The 23291-nt window shown below is 42.3% G+C and overlaps 1 protein-coding gene across 1 annotated transcript in view; it reads left to right on the top strand.

The window, feature by feature from the left end:
- nbas (NBAS subunit of NRZ tethering complex) overlaps positions 1-23291 on the top strand; it is a 227784-nt gene that overhangs the window by 25071 nt on the left and 179422 nt on the right. Inside the window, 7 exon segments of the mRNA XM_056294466.1 lie at positions 1832-2107; positions 4968-5093; positions 5597-5748; positions 6137-6274; positions 14098-14176; positions 20443-20547; positions 20953-21089. Coding sequence (XP_056150441.1) covers positions 1832-2107; positions 4968-5093; positions 5597-5748; positions 6137-6274; positions 14098-14176; positions 20443-20547; positions 20953-21089 — 1013 coding nt within the window.

The raw sequence follows: 23291 nt of genomic DNA, 5'->3' as shown, positions 1-23291 counted from the left end.
TGCATGAGCATAAGTGTGCACATGGGCATTCGTACTTATGTTTTAATGTACGTGTAGATAGTTCCATGTTAAACGGTGAGAAATTGCGTGTCAAATTGTCATGTGTGATACTGATGTAAGCATCTTTTACCTTACTAAATAGTATTTTGATTCTAGATTGCTTAATTTGCATTTGGTGCTTTAATATGGCATATCACACAACAACAGCTAAATGAACTGTTTTGTTTTTAATTTTTCAAAAGTGTCTTGTGATGAAAGGTTTTCTGATATGAAATGTCTCTTGGAAAGTTTAATGAGCCTGGGTTGGTGGTGGCATGCGTTCATTGCATTCACCATTGTACAAATGTAATCTGTCTTGTCAACTATATATGTCGAGACATCTGGCAAATAAAAAAATCTTCTTGCATGATTAAAATGGTTCACATTCATGCAACTTAGTAGCACTGTATTCATGTGCATTGTGTATGTAATTAAGCTTGCTTGTGTTGCACTAAACAAAAACAGCATTTGTGAAATCTTGGACATAGTCATCTTTTTCTGTTTCGTATGCGTGTGTGTGTGTGTGTGTGTGTCTGTTTCGTATGCAAGCGTGTGTGTGTGTGTGTGTGTGTGTGTGTGTGTGTGTGTGTGTGTGTACAGACGAGTGCTATCTCTACCACTGCCCTGCAGCGGTAATAGTAAAAAGCGTGTGATGATGAAATATTTATCTTCTTCTTCTTTATCCCCCTATAAAGAGCCTGATATCTCATCACCCTCCTCTTTTATTTCCACCCCTTGCTTCTCTTTATTTATTTTTATCTGTTTCGACATGTAAAAGAGACACGTGATAGAGAGAGAGGGCTGGAGGGGAGCAGGAGAGGGAGGGAAATTGAGACAGATGGACAGACAGAGAGAAAGAAAGCGGGAGAGAGAGAGAAATGGGATAAGGTTTTCTTTGCCAGCCACCAACTTCAGGGAAAGGTTTCATCAGCTTGCCTCAACAAGGAAGGGAGTACTAGGGTGTGTGTGTAGGGGGGGGCGGTAACAGATGTGTGTGTATTTGTGTAGAGATGGCTGTATGAAGACGGGGATCTGCAAGTGTGTGTCTATGTGTGTCAGAAGATGGGACTTGATTGGTAATGCATGTAGAAGGGGTGGAGTGTGGGTGGGTGTGTACGTTCATAAAGATCACTGTGGGTGCACTTTGCAGTCTTCTATGCGTGCATACATGAATTTGAGGAAATTTTTGGCACCGAGGCTGCCTTGCCTCCTCATTGATTAAGGTGCTAAATGTTTCACAGCTGTTAAATGTTTGATAATACCTGGCTGGGAATGAAGCCTTACAAGAGGGGCCTATACTTTGCTGTAGCCTGCAGAAACCCTGGGCTGTAAAAGAGGAAGAGAGGGGTGCTTTATTTTTAAGAAGTATTAAACTAAAATTTGTGGACTCTTGAGTAGGAGAGAGGCTGCAAGACATCTAAGCCCCTGCCCCACCACCCAAATATAGGCAGTCAAAAGGATGAAACTGGTGGAAAGGAACGTATACTCTCCACTTTGATTTTCTGTCAGACAGCTTGACCTTGCTGTTGTTTTCTGTTCACAGACTCTCTGTTGTTGATTTGGCGCAACATAGTCAAATGCAAGCCTGTTTTCAAAAAAAATTATGGCATTTTATTGGCTTTAAACCTGTTCTTTCAGATCTTTTACAAGAAAATTGCTTGCTTCAAATCCATGGTCAACATGTCCCTCTTCCCTCTCTGTATTTCGTTCCCTTCATATCTAATTTTTTATCCCATTTCTCTTTTCTTGATCCTGTTTTCTAATCCCTATCACCTCTCAAATTCCACACCAGTGTGAGGTGCGGCTGGCCCAGAAGCGTGGCCGCCTGGAGAGCAGCCTGAGCAGCGGAGTCAGCGAGGATGAGGAGTGGGATGACGGCGGGGATTCAGACTCTGACGAGGAGGCCTCGGCCAAGGCCCGCTACTTCGGCTACGTCAAGCAGGGCCTATACTATGCGACGGAGATGGAGCGCTTTGCCCCACCACGCAAACGGCCACGCACCGTAGTCAAGAACTACCGACTGGTTAGCCTTAGGTCCACCACCCCAGAGGAGCTGTACCAGAGGAAGGTAGGTGGCTAAAACCACCAGCAAACCAGACTATAATTTATTGGTCACACTGTGTTCACATAAATAATGACTAACGCTGTCATCAGGAGAAAACTGACAAATAAGTCTTGTGTTCAAGTGGCCTTGCTTAGTGTTATGCTGAATGAGCACTCTTTGGCCGACTCGATTAGAGCTGAATTTTAAACCAAGGCTATAGATAACTGAAGGTAAAAGAGCCTTGACACCCTCCAGAAGATAGGACATGATAGCTGTGTGTTTCCAAGCAGATTTTCTTCAGTACATTTTATGTTTCTGAGCACTACAACAATATCACTTCAGGCAAACTCTAGGTAAAATTGATAAACTTATTCATGTTACACCATGTCCCAACTGGATGTGAGTGTTTGACTTTCGCATCACATCGGACACTCTGTCCACACTGAAACCGTTACATAAACAAACCACATACCTATCAGCTGTGCACTCGAGATTAGACTGAAGACGTTCCTTGTCCATGAACCATGCTTTTCAATGCCAGCGGCAGGAAGTAAATAGAAATGGGGCGCCCGACAAAAGTTCAGCTCAAAACAGGGTGTTGCTCGCTGACAGTTAGGATATTCCAATAGAAAATAAAGCAATCAAACTGATTTTGTCGCTGACGCTCTCTCATATCGCATTCTGTTAGGACAGTATTAACCCTCTGAAGCCCAAAAACTGCCAGCAGGTTCGAGAGGCGCGTTTTCTTTAAAAAAAATTACCAGAATTACCATTTATCATAGCCAGAAACTAAAAAAATAAAAATTATTGTTGGATTTTCAAATTTTCAACCGTCCTTGAATGCACCAAGTGCGATGAATGGTTCCGTCAGGGAAAATAACAGAATCTAAGCTCAAAATAGGGCTATTTCATCAGAATCATTTGATTCTACATGTCTCATTGAAAATTTTGACAAAAATAAACTGTTTGCAATAGCCAGATAGAATACCCGTGTTGGTAGGCAACGGAATACACCGCTACGCTACTCGGACGCCCCAGTGTAGGTCACTCTTGTAGGTCCTGTGGATCCTTAAATGGCCATGGGCTTCCACAATGCTGTCCGTTTTGGAATAATAATCCTGTCTGAAATTCCTTTGACATTATTTCAAAAACACTGTTAAAACAGAGCTTTGAGTAAAGGTCCAAAGATTGCCTCTTACTTTAATGGCATCTTGTGATGTGCTTAGCTTTTATGCTCACCATCATTTGATAAAGGAAGGTGTTAGTTTCTTTTAATGGTGGGTGTGCTCTTTTTTAAATGGAACTCTTCATTTCCTCTCATCATTTGATTTGATTTAATAACATCAGAGGAAACCTCATACAAAATCATTTAGACAGCGATTGAATTATAAAGGGCTGATATGCAAAACTGGTTTGCGACAAAACAAGTCCCCACACCAGCCCACTGAAGTGCTTTCCTCCAATGGACCAGTGCCAGTCCACCGTTGAGGGGAAATGAAAACCAAGCAAGATGTTCAGTCTGCTTTAAGGCTATTTCTCAGTCCCAAGGGCTCTTCTGAAATGCTAATTGCTACATTAGAAATATGGCTGTTGTTGGTGTTTGCTACAAATTGCAGCAGAGACAACATTTTCCATCATAAAACACAGTGAGGGTGGTATTGGCTTTCGACGGTCCCAAGTTTGAACACGGTTCATCAGTCATTTTTATGACCCATCATTTACGACCTCCTTCATCATCATCACCATCATTAGATACCATTAGTCATCACCGTCAATCTGAACAGTGGAGAGTTATAAAGCGATAAATCATTGTTATCTCTGTGTAACACTCAGCACCCTCGACACTTGTGAATGTTCCTCTTGCCCAGCTGCTCCCATCTGGTTGGAATTTCTTCTTCTTCATCTACTTATACATTGACAAGTCCATATGTTTAATTGTGCCTGTATGTGTGTATGTATATATATATATATATATATATATATATATATATATATATATATATATATATACACACACACACACACATACAGGCACAATGTGTGTGTGTCCATGTTTGTGTTGCACTAATTCAGCATGATATGCCGACATACCCATGAAAAAACGCTCAGACAAACCACAATGACCCAGCTATCCCTCAGCAATTCACTTCAGCCGACATCAGGTTTGTAGTTGCATCTGACATGCGAGAACCACTCAGAGTTGTTAACAGACCCCAAACAAGTGACTCTGAGTTATTTCCTCAAGTCAGGCTCCTTGCATTTTTAGGTGTGGCATGATACGACTTGCAGCGTAACCCCGTCACTGTGAACAAAGCCCTCTGGCAGCGCTGCTAACGATTTTATTAGCTGGATCCAGAGAGAGTGGTTTTTGATGTCCTCCTACATGAGGTTTAACTGAGTGGGATGATTACTGCCCTCAAGGAACCAGAATCTGGCTAATGTGTTGCTTTGTACTCCCACACACCGTCAGAGACGGATACTGTATGTGCTCGTCAGGGTGCACGCAAACACACACGCTAAGACATATTGTGTGGGCCTGCATAAACATGTCACATTCTGGTTGGATCAAATATTTTGTAAGGCATTGAAGTGATTTCCTATGACTGGCCAATGACAGTTGTAAGTTGTAATGATGGTAATACTAACAGTTGTAATTATGATGAAGCTGATAATAACAATAATATGAATAGTAATAAAAATGATAATTGTTGTTAGTTAACGAAAATAGTCTACCATAATGAGGATTGCAGTAAGAGTGACCATAACTTGCAGTGGGTGTGTGTGTGTGTGTGTGTGTGTGTGTGTGTGTGTGTGTGTGTGTGTGTTTGTGTGTGTGTCTGTGTCTGTGTGTCTGTATATGCGTGTACATGCATGTGCCCCATAGATTGACAATGAAGAATATGGCGAGGCCTTGTCCCTGGCACAAGCATATAATCTGGACTCTGACATGGTCTACCAGAGACAGTGGAGAAAGAGCACCGTCAGCATCGCCTCTATACAAGACTACCTGGTAGGGAGGAAGGATAATAATAATAAACTTTATTATTATTATTATGGGATGGGGGGAACTCACTCCTGCTGAGATGGGGTTGGTGGGGGGCAAGCCAAGGCCTAGAGAGTGAGAATGAGATAAATAGAGAGAGAGGAAAAAAGAAACCTGTCTGGGAATAATCCTTGGTATGCCGCACAGATGTGGAAAAATAAATCTGATGCAACACTATCTCGTTAGGGACAGAGGGAGGTAGGCAGAGAGAGAGAGAGGCTGGGAGAATGCAGTCAGGATTTTTGGTGCTCATGCTATATCACTATCAGACTATATTAAATATCTTGTGACTATAGTGTGCATGGCTGCGGATGAATGGCTGCAGAACTGCAGAAAGATCTGTTTGACCAATTTGCCCCTCCCGACTTTGACGCATATTAATTATGATACTCTGGGGCCCGCTTTCCTCTGTCATTTTATCTCCCTGCCTCGCTTGTTCCCTCTTCTTTCTGTCTCTTTTTTGCACCCAGAGTAAAATCCGCAAGCGGTCGTGGGTGCTGCATGAGTGTGCGGAGCGCGTCCCGGAGAATGTTGATGCAGCCAAGGAGCTGCTTCAGTATGGCCTCAAGGGAACTGACCTTGAGGCCCTCATAGCTATAGGCAACAGAGAGGATGGGGGAAGGTAGGAACACATGAACACTCACTATGCATGCACATGTATAGGGTACTATTTATACCACAAATAAAAACAAACAAAAACATATGTTCTCAAACACAGATGGCAGATTAATAATTAAACATTCCCTCCTTGGAAAAAAACATTTGTGTTTTTTCCTACCTTCTTGATCAATACTTGTGGAATGTTGTCAAGCTGTCACTATTAAATTGTACTATTTGGTCTTATGTTTTGTTCCTTCTGGCTGATCTGTGCAAATCTGTATTCATCATCCCCTTCCTTTTAAGGTTCAGTGTGCTTGAGAATGTTTGAGCGATGTCTTCTGCAAATACTGTATTTTGTTTAACTAGAAATGCAATTAATTTAACTGTGTCATTTATGTACCCTCTCCCAGGTTTATTATGCCAGGTGATGTAGACCTTGATGACCTCCCCTACGAGGACTTTGTTTCAGCTGAAGAAGAGCTGGAGAGGAAAAAAGAGAAGGAGAGCACAAAGAGACAAGAGCTGCTGGCCAAGGTCGACTTCAGCAGGTAGGACTGTCATTCAGCTAGAGAGCCACATCAAGTGCTGGCCCCCTCAGTCAGTCAGCCAGCCAGGCAACTAGCCAGCCAATAATTGAGGACTTTCTGTTACAGAGAATGAGGTAACAGAGAGCACTGAGTGGCAAGGACCTGGCCGAGGTCTACCTCAGCTGATACGTGGCCTGTTGGTCGTTCAGCTAGTCAGCCAATTGCCTGGCCTTTGGTCAGACAAAGAAATCAGCCAACAGATGAGTTGGACAGAAAGAGTGTCATAACAGACAGCAGCTCCTGTCCTTATTGAACTCAAGATACAGTGAAGAGGGAGTTTAGTGACCATAGCTGAACAGGTTGGCAGGGTGAGATAGTGGCTAGAGAGACCTCTCTTCAAATGGAAAGCCCAGGTTTAAGCACCGTTTTAAATGAAACACTGAATCCCCTCTTATCTCCAGCAAAGCCAGTGTGTAGCTGACTTTGCACTTTGACCTCTTTGGGTAGGCTGACAACTGGAACAAATGATTAAGTAGCACATAATTTGATATTTATTTTAGATATTTGTCTTTGTTGACTTCATTTCTTTTTTCTGTATTGCCAAAGTTACTTAAATCCCATCAAAGAAGGGTGCCCACACCACTTGAGATTCTACACAGCAATTGTGTGGCAGGCAGTAAATCCAACCCCAGGGAACCCGACGCCAACACCCCCACTGCCTGCAAGTCGCTATGTTGCTAGCTTGTTAGGCGGTCAAGGACAGGAGAAACAAAAGAATGCAAGTCGCCTTCATTATAGAGAGCCTTTATTGAGGGTCAGTCTGCTTAAATTAAGATGTAATTATTGCCATTGCGCATCGGTGACAGGGATAGTGACCCTGTGGAGTCTTTCTGAGGAGAGGGAAGGAAGATTGGGGCAAAGGCTTTAAAGGTGACAGCATTAATGAAGGAAACCGTATGGGAGAGGAGGACGTGGGAGAGAAAGGGCTGATAAATATGATTGTGATTGTTTCATTGGTTGGAGAAGGGAGAGGGGATCGTAAAGACAGGGACATTAATGAGAGAGTGCGAGAGAGAGCAAGGGAGCAAGTAAGCGGTGGTGGAGATTAGTGGCTAATCTGTTGGAGGTAATTTATGCCTTTGTTGTCAAGTGCCCAGGGAATGACTAATGAAAAACCCTTCAGTGATCACTTATCACCCTGCATGTGTATGCACATGTGCGCTGCGCGCGCGCACACACACACACACACACACACACACACTAACACACACACATATATATATATATATAAAACTGCCCCCCCACATATATATATATATATATATATATATACACACACACACACACACTTGCCAAAACAACACACCCCCTCATAATGAAGAAAAATTGTAATATTCTAGACATTTATTTGAACACATAAACATATGATGCATATCTATTAGTATACACATACATAAACATGAATATTATGGAAATATAGTAACTGCATTTTTGCACACAAATGTTCACATGTACACACATCATCAACAACGGAATCAAACTCTCTCTCTCTCTCGCACTCTCTCTCTCTCTCTCTCTTTCTCATATATTCTTCCCAATATCTCCTGAGTCTTCTGCTTTGTTCTCATACCTTGCTTTTGGTATCATTGGGTGGCACGGTGGCGTAGTGGTTAGCGTTGTCGCCTCCCAGCAAGAAGGTCTCGGGTTTGAACCCTGGGATTGTCCAACCTTGGGGTTCATCCCAGGTCGTCGTCTGTGTGGAGTTTGCATGTTCTCCCCTTGTCTGCGGTGGCTTTTCTCTGGGTGCTCCGGTTTCCCCCAGCTTCAAAAAAGGCATGCATGTTAGGGTTAGTTCTCCTGTCTGTGCCCTTGACTGAGGCATGGCAAGACAAACTGGAGTTGGTCCCTGGGTGCTGCACAGCGGCTGCCCACTTCTCCTAGCTACACAGCGAGGATGGCTTAAATGCAGAGCGTAATTTCCCCACAGGGATCAATAGAGTATCCCAAAATCAAACAAAAGATACATTTTTTTCTTTGCCTTTTAATAAATACTCTTCCCTCTTGTGCTTTGAGGGATGATAGGGGGAGATGGAGATGGTGGGCCATCTCTATCTCCCTCATTCAGTGACCCCAAAGATGCTAAGCTAAGACACAAAAGATGCTAAGCTGATGCACAGTGCACATGTCCCCTAATTGTGTGTTTTGTGTTTGCGTACGGGGTGAGCATGTGAGGACCGCGAAAGCCCCTTGCTAATGGGGCTAGCTGTGCTGCCATGGGGCTCACGGCCATGGCCCGAGACAGATAATAATTCTCTTAATTTCTTTTTAACTACATTGCCATTACAGAAATGGCATGGTATCGATCACAGCTCCGCTCCGTGCATGTTCGCATGCACGTTACTGTTTTTCTGTGCGTGGGCGCATCTGTGCAAGGCCCTTTGTGTTGACAGGAAGGTTATGTTTAGCTTTTGATTCTGAGACTAAGTAACCTATTGTGTGTTGCTTTTTTGGCCCGTGTGCGTGCACAAGGGATGTTTGTCCCCAAGCAGCACTGAGAAGCAGAGTGTCATTATTCATGATCATGGTGGCGTGGGGGGGGGGGGGTAGAAACGATGGGTGCAATCATTTAAATGGCTCTTGGAGGAGAAGCTTAAACAAATGCCATCAGCTTTCGACAGCCAAGAGAAAGATAGTGTTTCGAGTAATTTCACTCAATCTCCAACCTCGTTTAGGAGAGTTCTGCCTTCTGAAGCTGTTATTTCAAATTCTACCATCTATTGGTTCACCAGAAAGGACACAATAAAACGGTACTGGGTACAAATGGATATCGATGCCAAACTCCGGCCTCTTTTCCATTCTTTTGACTGAAATTCTCCTGTTTTACGGCAAGGAGCTTTTCTCCAGGCAATGTGGTGCAGCATATTCACTTATTCTTCAACAAAAAAAAAAATTGCAGAAAATACCTGAGACCTGGGTGATTGCTGTTGATGGCCGATATTGTGATTTTTTTTTTCTTTTTTTTTTTGGGACAACTTTGTATCTAAGCAGCTTTGTCCTCTCTTTCATTCGTGCCCGTATGTCTTGTGTGTGAGTGTGCAAACAAAAGTATATTTCAAAAACTGTCTAGGGGCCATTATAGCTCCTGCAATGACATGCAGCATACAACAAGAAGATGGAGGAGAACTGTGTGTGTGAGTGTGTGTGTGTGTGTGTGTGTGTGTGTGTGTGTGTGTGTGTGTGTGTGTGTGTGTGTGTGAAAGAGAGAGGCAAAGAGTGAGAGAAAGAGATGGGGTTTTACGGCAGGGTGTTTATGCTCTTATCTGATCAGATCCAGACCTCAATCAGAAGTCTTATTTTCTCATTTGCTGCAGCATTGGCCTGTGCGCGTTTATGTGTATGTGCGTGCATGGCTGTTTATGCTTTCGGCTACTCCTTGTGTGCACGAAGGTGTTAGCCTGCACATCTCTCTGTCTGCTTATACAGTCCAATTTTGTTGCTGATACAATGTGATAATCACTTTTACTTCACACTGTCCCCATGTGCAAATATGCTTTTGTGTGTTGGCCTGTTTATGCGGTTCAATCTCCCTCCAGTACAGTAATCTTCAGGGGTGTTTCTACAGAGATGGAAGACAGATGCCATCTGATTGGAATAAGCTGCAGTTCTGATAACTTTGAGACACAGGACACACACACACACTGGGTCAATCAGGGCCCAGTTTCCTTGTATTAGGCAGCAGGTGTAACGCTGTGTGTTGATAATGGGTTACGGCACCATTTTAGGTCTTGCACCCATCAGCTGAAAGCCCCCAGCCTTCAGTCTCTATTCTGCTATCCATCCAGCAGTGCTGTTTCTTCACCCAGGCCCCTTGCTTTAGCAACACGTTTAATTGCTTTTCAAATTGGTAGCACTGGTTTTGATAGGAAACCTTCACAAAGTTACAGGAATGTCGCCATATCACTCTGACATAATAATACATTTACTAGATATTTTGAAGGGCCAATCAGTTGGTTTGGATATGCAACAGTTCCTTTCACCGTTGTTACTGTAGCTACTGGACCCTTATTCTGCAAGTCAACAATAGGGCAAGACACCAAGTGTGTTTACATGCAAGTTAAAATTTTTATTTTATTCAGATTAAGGCAACAATTTGATAATTGCAACTGCCATGTTCATTCATTCATTCATTATCTAAGCCACTTATCCCAGTTGAGGTTGCGGGATGCTGGAGCCTATCCCCACAGTCATTTGGCGGCAGACGGGGAGACACCCTGGACAGGCTGCTAGTCCATCACAGGGCCCAAACATTCACTCCTAGGGACAATTTTTTTTAGTATGGCCGAATCACCTGACCTGCATGTCTTTGGACTGTGGGAGGAAACCAGAGCACCCGGAGGAAACCCACACAGACATGGGGAGAACATGCAAACTGCACACAGAGGACTGCTATGTAAACACTTTAATTACATTACTTAATTACATAATGATATTAAATTACATCCTTTAATTATTTTAAATACAGAGCAACTGCTATGTAAACACCTTAATTGAACTGTCTTAATGAAATTAAGGCCTAACTTGATGCTAACGATTAACAAAGCTAGATTTTTTTTGTCAATCATTTGTTTTACTCTGCTTTGTATGCACCTTAATAATTCATGTGACGACTTGGTTTTACGCACGCGTTTGACCCCGAAGCAACAGACAAGGGACAACATGGCAAGCAAGGTAAATGAAAGCTGCGTCTGAAATCCATATTTATCACTATATATTATCTACTTAGTACTAATCTTCATTGTACACTATTTTGACGGTTAGTATGTCAGGAATAGTTTGGTGCTAACAGTACATGCATGCACCTCATTTCCTGCAGCACACGTTAATGCGCGTATGCAGAACTGCGACGAAGGAGAATCTTCCAACTTCAAACAAAAACAGTTATTAAAATGTTCTTTGGCTTTATTAGTTTTTTTTTGTGGTTTTTTTTTTTTGTGTTTTCATTAATTACTCTTTGGACTGTTCTTCTGTAAGACAGCTGAGACACTTGGATAGATGACGGCTGATTGGTTCACTCACTCCAGTGTTTCTTCACTCAAAAAAAAAAAAAGAAAGGTTAGACCCCCGTCCATAGGGTTAGTGGTTGTGTCAGGGAGGGCATTCAATGCAAAATTTTGCCAAATCATTATGCGGACTGATAAGACCGCCATCGGTGCTGTGCCCTCACAGGGTACTGATGGAAACTATCAGATCCTCTGTGGCGACCCCTGGGAAACAGGGAACAAGCTGAAAGAAGAAGAAGAGTAAGAAGAGGATTTTGGCTTGCTGCTCTGCCACAGGTCATGGCACCTTAGCAGCAGCTTAACATCCTTAAGCACTGGATGGGTGAACAAACAGAAACAGAGACATTTCCTGAAAAGTCTCAAGCAAAATGGCAGAAGTGGGGTCGCACGCCGCATAACTTAGTTCCATAATTTATTAATATAATTTTAATCAAACACATTTTGAAACCTCAAACTATCACCTTTATTCGATTATCCACCTTAATCAGATTGCTGACAGCATGTAAACAGTCAGAAGACGTGTTTTGATTATTGCCACTATTTACTGTAGTTACTTTTAGTCCATATGCAGCCTATACGTTCCTGTCCACAGCACTGAGGAAAAGAAATAACACTTAAAATAAAGGAAGAACTTGGATCAATAATACATATTGAAAACCCGGTTTTGGCTTTTGTGTTGAGGCTCGTCGTTAAGGTTGAGTCCACCCAAAGTCTGAAAGAACATAAATAGTGACGCTTGTGGGCTGAATTTCACTGCATTTTATTAGGAGGCTCTGCCTTTCATTGTTTAACCAGTTCTGGCTATTTTATTCCTCTATGTTTTTATCTTTTCTCTACTTTTTTCCTATTTCTTTCCTATAACATTTATGTGTTTTCATTTCTTTTTTAAATATATATTTTATTCTGTATTTCTTATCAAATGTCTTTTTATGCCTTATGTAAAGCACTTTGAATTGCCTCTGTGTATGAGATGTGCTTTACAAATAAACTTGCCTCGTTATATATACTTTTTCTTTTTTAAAGGTGTGACTCAGAGATTAAAAACACACTTTAAGGGGGCATTCGGGTGGCATGGCGGTCTATTCTGTTGCCTACCAATACGGGGATCGCCGGATCGAATCCCCGTGTTACCGCCGGCTTGGTTGGGCGTCCGTGCAGACACAATTGGCCATGTCTGCGGGTGGGAAGCCGGATGTGGGTATGTGTCCTGGTTGCTGCACTAGCGCCTTTTCTGGTCGGTCGGGTGCCTGTTTGGGGGGGGGGGGGGGGGATAGTGTGATCCTCCCACGCAGTACATCCCCCTGGAAAAACTCCTCACTGTCAGGTGAAAGAAGCAGCTGACGACTCCACATGTATCGGATGAGGCATGTGGTAGTCTGCAGCCCTCCCTGGATCGGCAGAGGGGGTGGAGCAGAGATTGGGACGGCTCGGAAGAGTGGGATGATTGTCCGGATACATTTGGGGCGAATAGGGGGAAAAAATTGGGGGAAAAAAATCTACAACCGTGCCTTCAAATGAAAACAGAAAGCTTAACGGACCTTTGCAACATTTTGCTCACATCTCCTTTGTCCTCCGCCCCTTTCCCCTCCTTGCCTCTCCCCTGACCCCCCCCAATCCAAGAGGTACACATGCACTTTCCTCCACCCTCCCTCTCCACTCTGAAGAGGCAAAGCAAAGTAATAATTACCATTAGTACCAGTGCTAAGCTGCCACTCTTTGATGTGCCAGAGAGTGTTGAGCCGGTGTTAATCTGTGTTCGTCTGTGCAGGGGAGACCCGATAAGACTCGATAGCGCACTCTGTAATGAAGGATTAGGGATTAAGACAGCGGTGCAGGGGTCAGGTCTGCTGTGGTCACACTGTGGTCGATCTGTGCTGGGTCTTTTGGGGCTTTGGGCACCGCTCGGCCGGGTCCAGTTGTTTTTGCTGTTTGATAATGTAGTCAGGATGGAATAACAATAGCTAAAGATGGAGAGTATCGGATTGGTGAGGGAGGTGTGTTGTTGTGAGGTGAGAAGTGTTTTCATCTGTGTGTGTGTGTGTGTGTGTGTGTGTGTGTGTGTGTGTGTGTGTGTGTGTGTGTGTGTGTGTGTGTGTGTGTGTTTGCTAGTCTGTAATGGTGGGTTAAGGTGTTTGTGTTCACAACCCGTATCTTTGTGAGTGAGCATGAGGTGCAGAAGAGTGATTGGTGTGTTTCATGAGTTGTGGGGGATGCATTTCCTCCATGGGCAGTAGTTTTGCAGCCTTGTTGTTTGTTCCCCTCCAGTATGCCATGAGTGCTTGAATTCAGGGCAGCACCTCTATGGCCCAGCGGCTTTAATTTTCACAGTAGTCCAATTTATTTATGGCTGTGATTAAACAGAAATGAAGGAGGATCTGTTTTCGCCTCACGCAGTAACTCACCTCATTGTCAACTAGCATCCCATACATAAAAATAGTTGGTTCCCCATGGTCACAGGGTGTTGATTTGTTGTCCCTATACAGTGATTAGGTCTACTGGAGCACCATTGGGTGTTGTGGTGCTTGGAGTCTGCAGTCCCAAGCATGGTTATATATGTTTCCTCTGGGCATATAGTGCGAAGTCAATTTATTGTTAATTTCAGGTCCCAGTAATATCATTAGTTCGACCTCAGAAGTCAGTAATAAAGGTTTGACTCTAAATGCTGTATGGGATTGATTGGGTGTTCTTATTGTTCAGCATTGTCTTGGTTAATTGTGATGTTGCGAGGTAAACATGTGATCAGGCTGTTGATTTCTATGTGTGTGTGTGTGTGTGTGTGTACAGGCTGACTCTGGAGCAGAAGGAGCTGTGTCGAAGCAGACTGAAGCTCCTCTCCTATCTGGACCGGCTGGCCACATACGAGGTAACTTCAGTCACTCACCATTGGCAAGGTGCTTTGGATTGGCTGGACTGGCCCTTTTACTGTTTCCTCCACTGCCAAGCTGATTTCAATTTGCTTTTCTTTAAATAATAATAATAATAATGATTATAATAATGATACATTTTATTTGTGGGTGCCTTTCAGAGCACTCAAGGACACCTTACAGAACACAGTAAAAAAACAAGCAGCACTGTATCAGACAGCATGAAATCAAAACAAATCTAGAGTGTGGGACTTTTACATGTAAATGAATGTCGGTGACATTCAAGCCCTTGCCAAAAAAGTTCACACAATGATGATTAAGCCTATCACCACCAGGTAAAGCTCTCTGTATTTCGCAGTATACCGGAGTTTTAAATCTGGTGTCTGCGGCAACATTCCCGCGCCGCATTCCCACACTGACATATCTGGAAGTGATGTGTAATGATGCGTTGTACATCAACCAGCAATAATTGCTTTGACAGAGCTGAACTGTGGTGTGATGAATGTGATTGCATGCCCCTGATTGGCTTGCCTTCAGGGCTTTCTGCAGGAAACCATCCAGGCTTGGAAGCCATGGCAGAAAAACCTAAATAGCATCCAAGAAAACTTTCTGATGCTCAAGAGAAAAAATAAACTCTGAAATCAGAGGAAGGATTAAAGTAAAAAAATAGAAAGCGATCGACGGCGAGGACAAACATGGATAATCATTGGTGTAGCTTTTCCTTGTTGAAGAGCGCTGAAAAAACAGTAGTAAGTACTCTCACTGCCAGAAGGTACAGACAAAACTTCTGCACTGCAGGTTTAAATTAGGAGCTCCTGTGGAGATTTAAACCAGGTAGATTACTGTGGAGTTTCACCATAAAAAGAAAATAGAGTTTGAAACTTTACATAAGCAAGGGTAATACGATTTGCCAGGAACACTTGATACCGAGAGTCCACTGATTGTTCGTAGACCAAAGGATCAGAATAACCTGTGTGCAATCAGTGAAGATCACTATAAGACCACAGAAGGCAATACGTCCTTTCAGTGATTGCCCACAGCAAACACATTATACCTCTCAAGTGCTGTACAGTATGAAGATCATTATACAATGATAACAATAACAATAAGCTTTATTTGTACAGCACTTTTCGAAACAGGGTTACAAAGAGCTTCACAGAACAATAAAACAGCTAAAAATGACACAAAAAACATTGTAAGAGAGTAAAATAAAAGCACTTACAAATAACACCATAAAATAAAACCAAAAGGGAAGAGAGCAATTTTTGTTAACTGAAACAATTCCAAAAAATAAAAAACTAAAGGTACTATGAAAAAGCTTTTTCATAAAATCGAGTTTTGAGAAGAGACTTACAAGATGTTACTGATTTTGCTAGTCTGAGATTCTCAGACGGGGAGTTCCACAACTTGAGGGGCTTGGACAGCAAAAACCCTGTCACCTTTGGTGATAAGGCATGTTTTAGGAACAACCAGGAGACCCCTACCTGATTTCTCAGGCTACACTCAGGATTAAAGGAGACTAACAGGTCTGATATGTAGCTCAGAGCATGACCTTGGAAAAATTTAAAAGTTACCAGTAAAATCTTAAAGTAAACCCTAAAAACGACAGGCAACCAGTAAAGAGAGGCAAGGATGTGTGTAATATGGTCTCATCTCCTACAGTTAGTTAAAAGTCTAGCAGCAACATTATGCACCAGCTGGAGGCAGGAAGTGGCTTTCTGACTCAGCCCTGAATATAGGGAGTTTCGTTAATCTAAACATGTAGAAATAAAAGCATGGATGACCTTTTCAAGGTCTGTAAAAGATATGAAGGACCTAATTTTAGCGATGTTCCTCAGCTGGAGAAAACATGATAGTACTTGGCTATCAAAAAAGAGATTAGGGTCAAAAATCACTGCGATATTCTTTTATACAACAGTCTATCCTGTTTCTAAACCAAAATCAGTGTGCTGCTAATTGAGACCTGAATCCAGAGGGTATAACAACAACAACAGCTTAGTTTTGTATAGCGCCTTTCAAGGAACCCAAGGACACTTTACACTAGATAAGAACAACGAAAAAAGATTAAAACAAAGATCAAAAGGCTACAGACCGGGGATCGCTGGTCCAAATCCCTGTGTTACCTCTGGCTTGGTCGAGCGTCCCTACAGACACAATTGGCTGAGTCTGTGGGTGGGGAGCCGGATGTGAGTATGTGTCCTGATCACTGCACTAGCGCCTCCTCTGGTCGGTTGAGGCACCTGTTCAGGGAGGAGGGTGAGCTGGGGAGAATAGCGTGATCCTCCCATGCGCTACGTCCCCCTGGTGAAACTCCTCACTGTCAGGTGAAAAGAAGTGGCTGGCAACTCCAGATGTATCGGAGGAGGCATATGGTAGTCTGCAGCCCTCCCCGGATCGGCAGAGGGGGTGGAGCAGTGATCGGGATGGCTCGGAAGAGTGGGGTAATTGGTCGGATACAGTTAGGGGGGAAAAGGGGGGGGGCTACAGACCATAGGCCTTAGTAAAAAGGTAGGTTTTCAGTAGTCTTTTAAAATTGTCCAAAGAATCAGCGTCGCAGATCTCTGCTGGAATAGAGTTCCAGAGGGTGGAGGCTGCCACACTAAAGGCTATAATGTAATATGTGTGTTTGTCATGACTGACGTGTTTTGTGCATCTGTAAGTGTCACATTTGTAACTGCATGTTTAATTTGTATGTTAATCTCTTGATTGGAACTGCTCAAGGATGCAAAATGAATTTCAGTGCAAACTGACAATAAAATTGTATCGTATCGTATATTATGGGCAGCAAACTTGACATTGGGTGACAGGCTGCTATGATTAGACTGCAGGGAGTTGATCGCATTTGTGGGGCCAAATACAAGAATCATGGATTTTTCTTCATTAAGCTGGAGGACGTTCTGAGACATCCAGTACTTAATATCAGTGAGACGCGATATGACACGGATCAAGCTACCTGCCTCACCAGGCTTAAGTGGGACATAGAGCTGAGTGTCATCTGCGTAGCACTGGAACTTGACATTGTGTTTACAAATGATATACCCCAAGGGAGGCATGTAAATTGAAATCAACAAGGGACCCAAAATTAACCCCTGAGGAACACCACAAGAAAGGGGGCCAGAGAGAAAGAGGTTTTACGTATAACAACAGAAAAACTTCTGTCAGTGAGATGTGAGCGAAACCAATCAAGAGCCAAGCCCCTGATGCCAACCCATTTTTCAAGATGGTTAATTAAAATAGTATGATCAACCATGTCAGAAGCAGAACTTAAATTGAGGAAGATTAAAATTGAACAGTTACCAGAATCTGCAGCGAACAGTAAATTATTTATGACCTTGACTAGAGCCGTTTCGGTACTGTGGGCACACGAAAGCCTGATTGGAATTCCTCAAAAAAATGTTGTTATTCATAAAAGAGATTAATTGTGAGGAAAGGCTCTTTTCTACAATTTTTGATAAAAATTATAGTTTAGAAATTGTTCTGAAATTATTTAAAAGAAGAGGATCTAGATTAAGTTTCTTAAGCAAAGGTTGAATTATTGCATGCTTAAGGCTGGAGGGAAATGAGCCTGTAGACAGCGAGCAGTTGACAATAGCCAGAATGTTTGGACCAACTGTCTCAAATATTTCTTTCAGGAACCTAGTAGGGATGATATCTATGGGGCAAGCTGAGGATTTCATGCAGTATATGGTATCCACTAAGGTTGACAAAGAGATGCGCTCAAAATGGGTCAGCAAAGCAGGGGTATCAGAAGAGATAGAAAGGTCTCTGGACTTGGGGGAAATCTGCTGCCTAATCCTCTCTATTTTGTTTATGAAACAATTCAGGAAATCATCACATTTTTCACTGGAGGCTTCTGTTAGCTGACTTTTTCACCTAGTCAGTGGTCTGAAATAGGACCCTGGGATTGTGACATTGGCTTGAAATTAGGTTAGAAAAATAGGAATAACTGGCATTTTTTACAGTGCTCTGATATGTGGACATCAACTCTTTAAGACCCTTTATATCAGTGGTTCTCAACCTTTTTGGGGTCCTGGACCCCCTGCGTATTTTTGATCTACCCTGAGGACCCCTCCACCTGATCTTGGGGAAGGGGGGTTGCAATTTGATAGAAACAGTAGAAACTGCATTTTAAATTGCATTATAGCATTTATTCACTCTTTGGGGCAAAAATAAGAGCTTTCAGTTGTAACTTAGATATAGTTAACAAAACAGAATTCTTATGCAGTAACTTTCAGATATATGTAACAAAACAGAATATGTATTCAGTAACTTTCAGATATATGTAACAACAGAATTTTTATGCAGTAACTTTTAACAATGCAAACGGGAGCAAGATCTCTTATTAAAATACAAAAAATTACACTTGTGAAACAGATGTAATTATAGAAAAAAGTCCTGTTACCCTTTATAGTTTAGGTAGATAAAGGTCTCAGTCACATTTGAGTAAGATAATCCTATTTATATAAATGTCATAGGATCTTTTCTTTAAAGATATTTTATTTTCACGGACGCCTTGCAATTACACCACGGACCCCTAGGGGTCCGCGGACCCCCGGTTGAGAAACACTGCTTTATATGACCGGTTTAAAGACTGATTAAGATAACGAGCATGTCAGATAAAGGGTCCAGCTGTTTTGACATGTCCTGGGTGCACTGAAGGTTTCTGTGGAACATATTCTACTTTTAAATTGTATTTATATTATCTGCGTATTGCTTCATTTATGGGGCGGGGGGATTGCAGAAAGACACAAGCACTTTTCTCTCCTACTTACCAAAACTAATTCTTAATTAAAGTGAAAACTTTTTGAAGCTATTTCTTGGTGAGAGCTGTACGTACTGCCTGCAAGTTTATTAGTAAATATGTGTTTTTTATACTTTTATTTAACCATTGTAAGTCTGTGCTTGCTGCAGTTTTGCCCAGTTCAGTTTTGCCCCAATTGGCAGCAATAATTTGAGAACTAAGTTACATTTAGTCCATTGGCTCCCAAAATTGGTCTAGCAACTACAGTGTAATGGATTAATACATCTGAATTAATAAATAAACTTGTTCTCAACACTAATGCAGAAGAGATGCTAGCTAAAAGCATGAAAAATGATTCCTGTCTATGTTAAAATCTGGGTGTTAGGTGGTCATGAATGATGTTTTAACTTGCCCCCCCCCCAAAAAAAAACCCAACCCAACATTAGTTTAGCCTGTACAGGAGGATAAGAGGTAAAAGGACGAGGACAGTTTGCCCTGCTAGTTTATTCAACCCAGAGAGTGACGTCCCTTTCATTTTTCCAGACATTGTCATGGTAACCGCAGCACTCGTCAGATTCCTTTTGCCCTAATTCATTTTTTTTCTGGATGTCTATGAATATGATATTAGGCTTTTTGTCATCCCGACTTGGGCTGGCTCTGTCCGCATATGGCCCATTCAAAGGCTATCTATCACATACACGCACGCACACACACACACACACACACACACACACACACACACACACACACACACACACACACACACACACACACACACAGAGGTTGGCTAGAGGGATGCTACAGAGGATTTTATATACACAGACACACACAAATCATTTAAACCAAAGGCCAAGACAACAAATGTTCCCTTCAGACATTGTGTGCAGACATTTGGACACACACACACACACACACACACACAGACACACACACACACACACACACACACACACACACACACACACACACACACACACACACACCTACCTCAGATGGTTACAAAGTAAAGGACAGGCCAGCCCTTCTCTGAAAGTTAAATAGTATCCCTGTTGACTTTGCATTTGCTCAGTGCATTAATTCCATATCACAGCTCCCTCTTAGATCATTGACTCTCCCTTTTCTCCAGTATCTCTTCACCCCCCTATGCCATTTCTCTGTAAATACAGCTCTTCTCTCTCTGCATCAAACCCTTCTTTATCAACCTGCTAGGCTGCTTTTCTGCTCCCCTTTCACCACCTTTCATGCTATCCCTCTCCTTTTTTCTTTCTCTTCTTTTCCTCTCATCTTTTGGTCTCTGTCTCTCACACATGGTCTTTCTTTCTTTCTCGGTCTGCTCTGTCTCTATCTCTTTCTCCCTCTCTTTTTCTTTGTCTCTCTTACTCTGCTCTGCCCCCCCCCCTCTATCTTTCATTCTCTCACTCTGCTCTGTCTTTCTCTCGCTTGCTCTCTCTCCCTCTCTTTTTCTTTCTTTCTTTCTCTCACTCTGTCTGTCTGTCTCTCACCGTCTCCTGTATTATTCTTCAGGAAATACTTGGAGGTCCTCATGTGGCGGAGCAGAGATATGACGCAGAGTTCTTCAAAAAGTTCCGAAGTCAGAACATTGTTTTGTCCGCAAGAAACTATGCAAGGGTAAACAGTCTTTTATACTATTGCTTCATTCGCTCAGTTGTCCTGTGGCTTCCTCTGCTTATCTGTGGAGGCTACTTAATGCTATCCTGACATTCTGCTTCAGTTCATCATAATGGCAAATAACAGGAATATTTTGCGAACAGTGGTCCATGTTGCGCTGACCTTGGTAGTGTCAGGTAGTGTCATATACATTATTTCCCCATGTCAAGCGATTATGTAAATTATGCCTTGATTTCTGAAAAGTAACCCAAATTGATTTTGGAATTTTCTGCCCTTTCTTTCTGACAAAATCTATGATTCTGCAGTTTTTTAAATCAAAGTTCAGATTACAAATTTTAGATCTGAAATGTCTGTGTTTTTGTTTGTGTGTGTGTGTGTGTGCATGTGTGTGTGCATTGTCCACAGGAGAGTAATGTGCAAGCCCTGGACATTCTGTTCACTTACCATGGTGCAGAGCTGCTCCAACATCGTCTGGCTATTCTTTACAACTTCCCCGAAACCACATCTCCACATGAGTACATCATCCTGCTCCCGGAGGCTTGGTGAGAAACACACGTGCACACATTCAACCAGATCTTGATGGCAGCATTAATTAAGAGTAGTACTTTGGAGTTCAAATGCTCCGTGTGTTATTTTGAAGTGCACTTTGCTGCATTCTCAGTTCATCACAATGAGATTTTATAGAATAAGAATATCCATCCGTCCATCCATTATCCGAACTGCTTATCCTGCGCTCAGGGTCGCAGGGATGCTAGAGTCTATCCCAGCAGTCATTGGGTGGCAGGCGGGGAGACACCCTGGACAGGCCGCCAGTCCATCACAGGGCCGACACATAGAATAATAAGAATAATAATAAATAATAAATGAAAATATAATGATAAATATATAAGCTAAATAATAATGATAATAATAGTAATCCATAGAATAAGAATAGTGTGAATGAATTCAGAAAACAGTATGAAATTTGTGGTTTACTTTTGGATGCCAGATGAGTCTAGCTGCAGAGGACTCAACAAACTGTAAACTGTTGCACCCCTTGTAATCTGCCAAAAATCTGCAGGGAAAAATAAAGGTTTTGCTTTTAATTTTTTAATTTTTTTAATCCAATTAGATAAGGCAATTTCACTCAAAATGCAACTTCTGTGATTTTTCACATGGCAATAGCAGGAGTATTTGGTTTTTATTTACTTTTGTTTTACTTTTATGAATCTGTCATGTCCACAGTTAATTTCTATCCAGAAATTCTGTGTATTCTGTACTGTAGCTAAGGAAAGATTTGCTGAGTGAATGGGTTCATAGCTGTGCTTTCAAGACAAAATCAAAAATATGTCCTCTTTTATTTTTGTCAGTGTGGTCATGTAATTCAAATGAAGCAATTGAGCCGAAAAAACATTTATAAAAATCGCTTAGAGAGAAAGACATGCAGAGAGAGAAAGAGAGAGCCTCAGGAGGGGTTGGAAGTAAAGACATTGTATGGATGGACACAAATCATTTCCTCCACACACTACCACTACTACTACTACTACTACTACTACTACTACTCCACACAGAAGCAACTATTATGTTGAATTACACTACCGTTCAAAAGTTCGGGATCACCCAAACAATTTTGTGTTTTCCATGAAAAGTCACACTTATTCACCACCATATGTTGTGAAATGAATAGAAAATAGAGTCAAGACATTGACAAGGTTAGAAATAATGATTTGTATTTGAAATAAGATTTTTTTTACATCAAACTTTGCTTTCGTCAAAGAATCCTCCATTTGCAGCAATTACAGCATTGCAGACCTTTGGCATTCTAGCTGTTAATTTGTTGAGGTAATCTGGAGAAATTGCACCCCACGCTTCCAGAAGCAGCTCCCACAAGTTGGATTGGTTGGATGGGCACTTCTTGCGTACCATACGGTCAAGCTGCTCCCACAACAGCTCAATGGGGTTCAGATCTGGTGACTGCGCTGGCCACTCCATTACCGATAGAATACCAGCTGCCTGCTTCTGCTCTAAATAGTTCTTGCACAATTTGGAGGTGTGTTTAGGGTCATTGTCCTGTTGTAGGATGAAATTGGCTCCAATCAAGCGCTGTCCACTGGGTATGGCATGGCGTTGCAAAATGGAGTGATAGCCTTCCTTATTCAGAATCCCTTTTACCCTGTACAAATCTCCCACCTTACCAGCACCAAAGCAACCCCAGACCATCACATTACCTCCACCATGCTTAACAGATGGCGTCAGGCATTCTTCCAGCATCTTTTCATTTGTTCTGCGTCTCACAAACGTTCTTTGTGATCCAAACACCTCAAACTTGGATTCATCCGTCCACAACACTTTTTTCCAGTCTTCCTCTGTCCAATGTCTGTGTTCTTTTGCCCATCTTAATCTTTTTCTTTTATTGGTCAGTCTCAGATATGGCTTTTTCTTTGCCACTCTGCCCTGAAGCCCAGAATCCCGCAGCCGCCTCTTCACTGTAGATGTTGACACTGGTGTTTTGCGGGTACTATTTAATGAAGATGCCAGTTGGGGACCTGTGAGGCGTCTGTTTCTCAAACTAGAGACTCTAATGTACTTATCTTCTTGCTCAGTTGTGCAACGCGGCCTCCCACTTCTTTTTCTACTCTGGTTAGAGCCTGTTTGTGCTGTCCTCTGAAGGGAGTAGTACACACCGGTGTAGGAAATCTTCAATTTCTTAGCAATTTCTCGCATGGAATAGCCTTCATTTCTAAGAACAAGAATAGACTGTCGAG

The sequence above is a fragment of the Lampris incognitus genome, chromosome 15 (genome assembly GCF_029633865.1).
Source record: "Lampris incognitus isolate fLamInc1 chromosome 15, fLamInc1.hap2, whole genome shotgun sequence".
NCBI classification, from domain to species: domain Eukaryota; kingdom Metazoa; phylum Chordata; class Actinopteri; order Lampriformes; family Lampridae; genus Lampris; species Lampris incognitus.
This window is presented reverse-complemented; position numbering and strand designations above follow the sequence as displayed.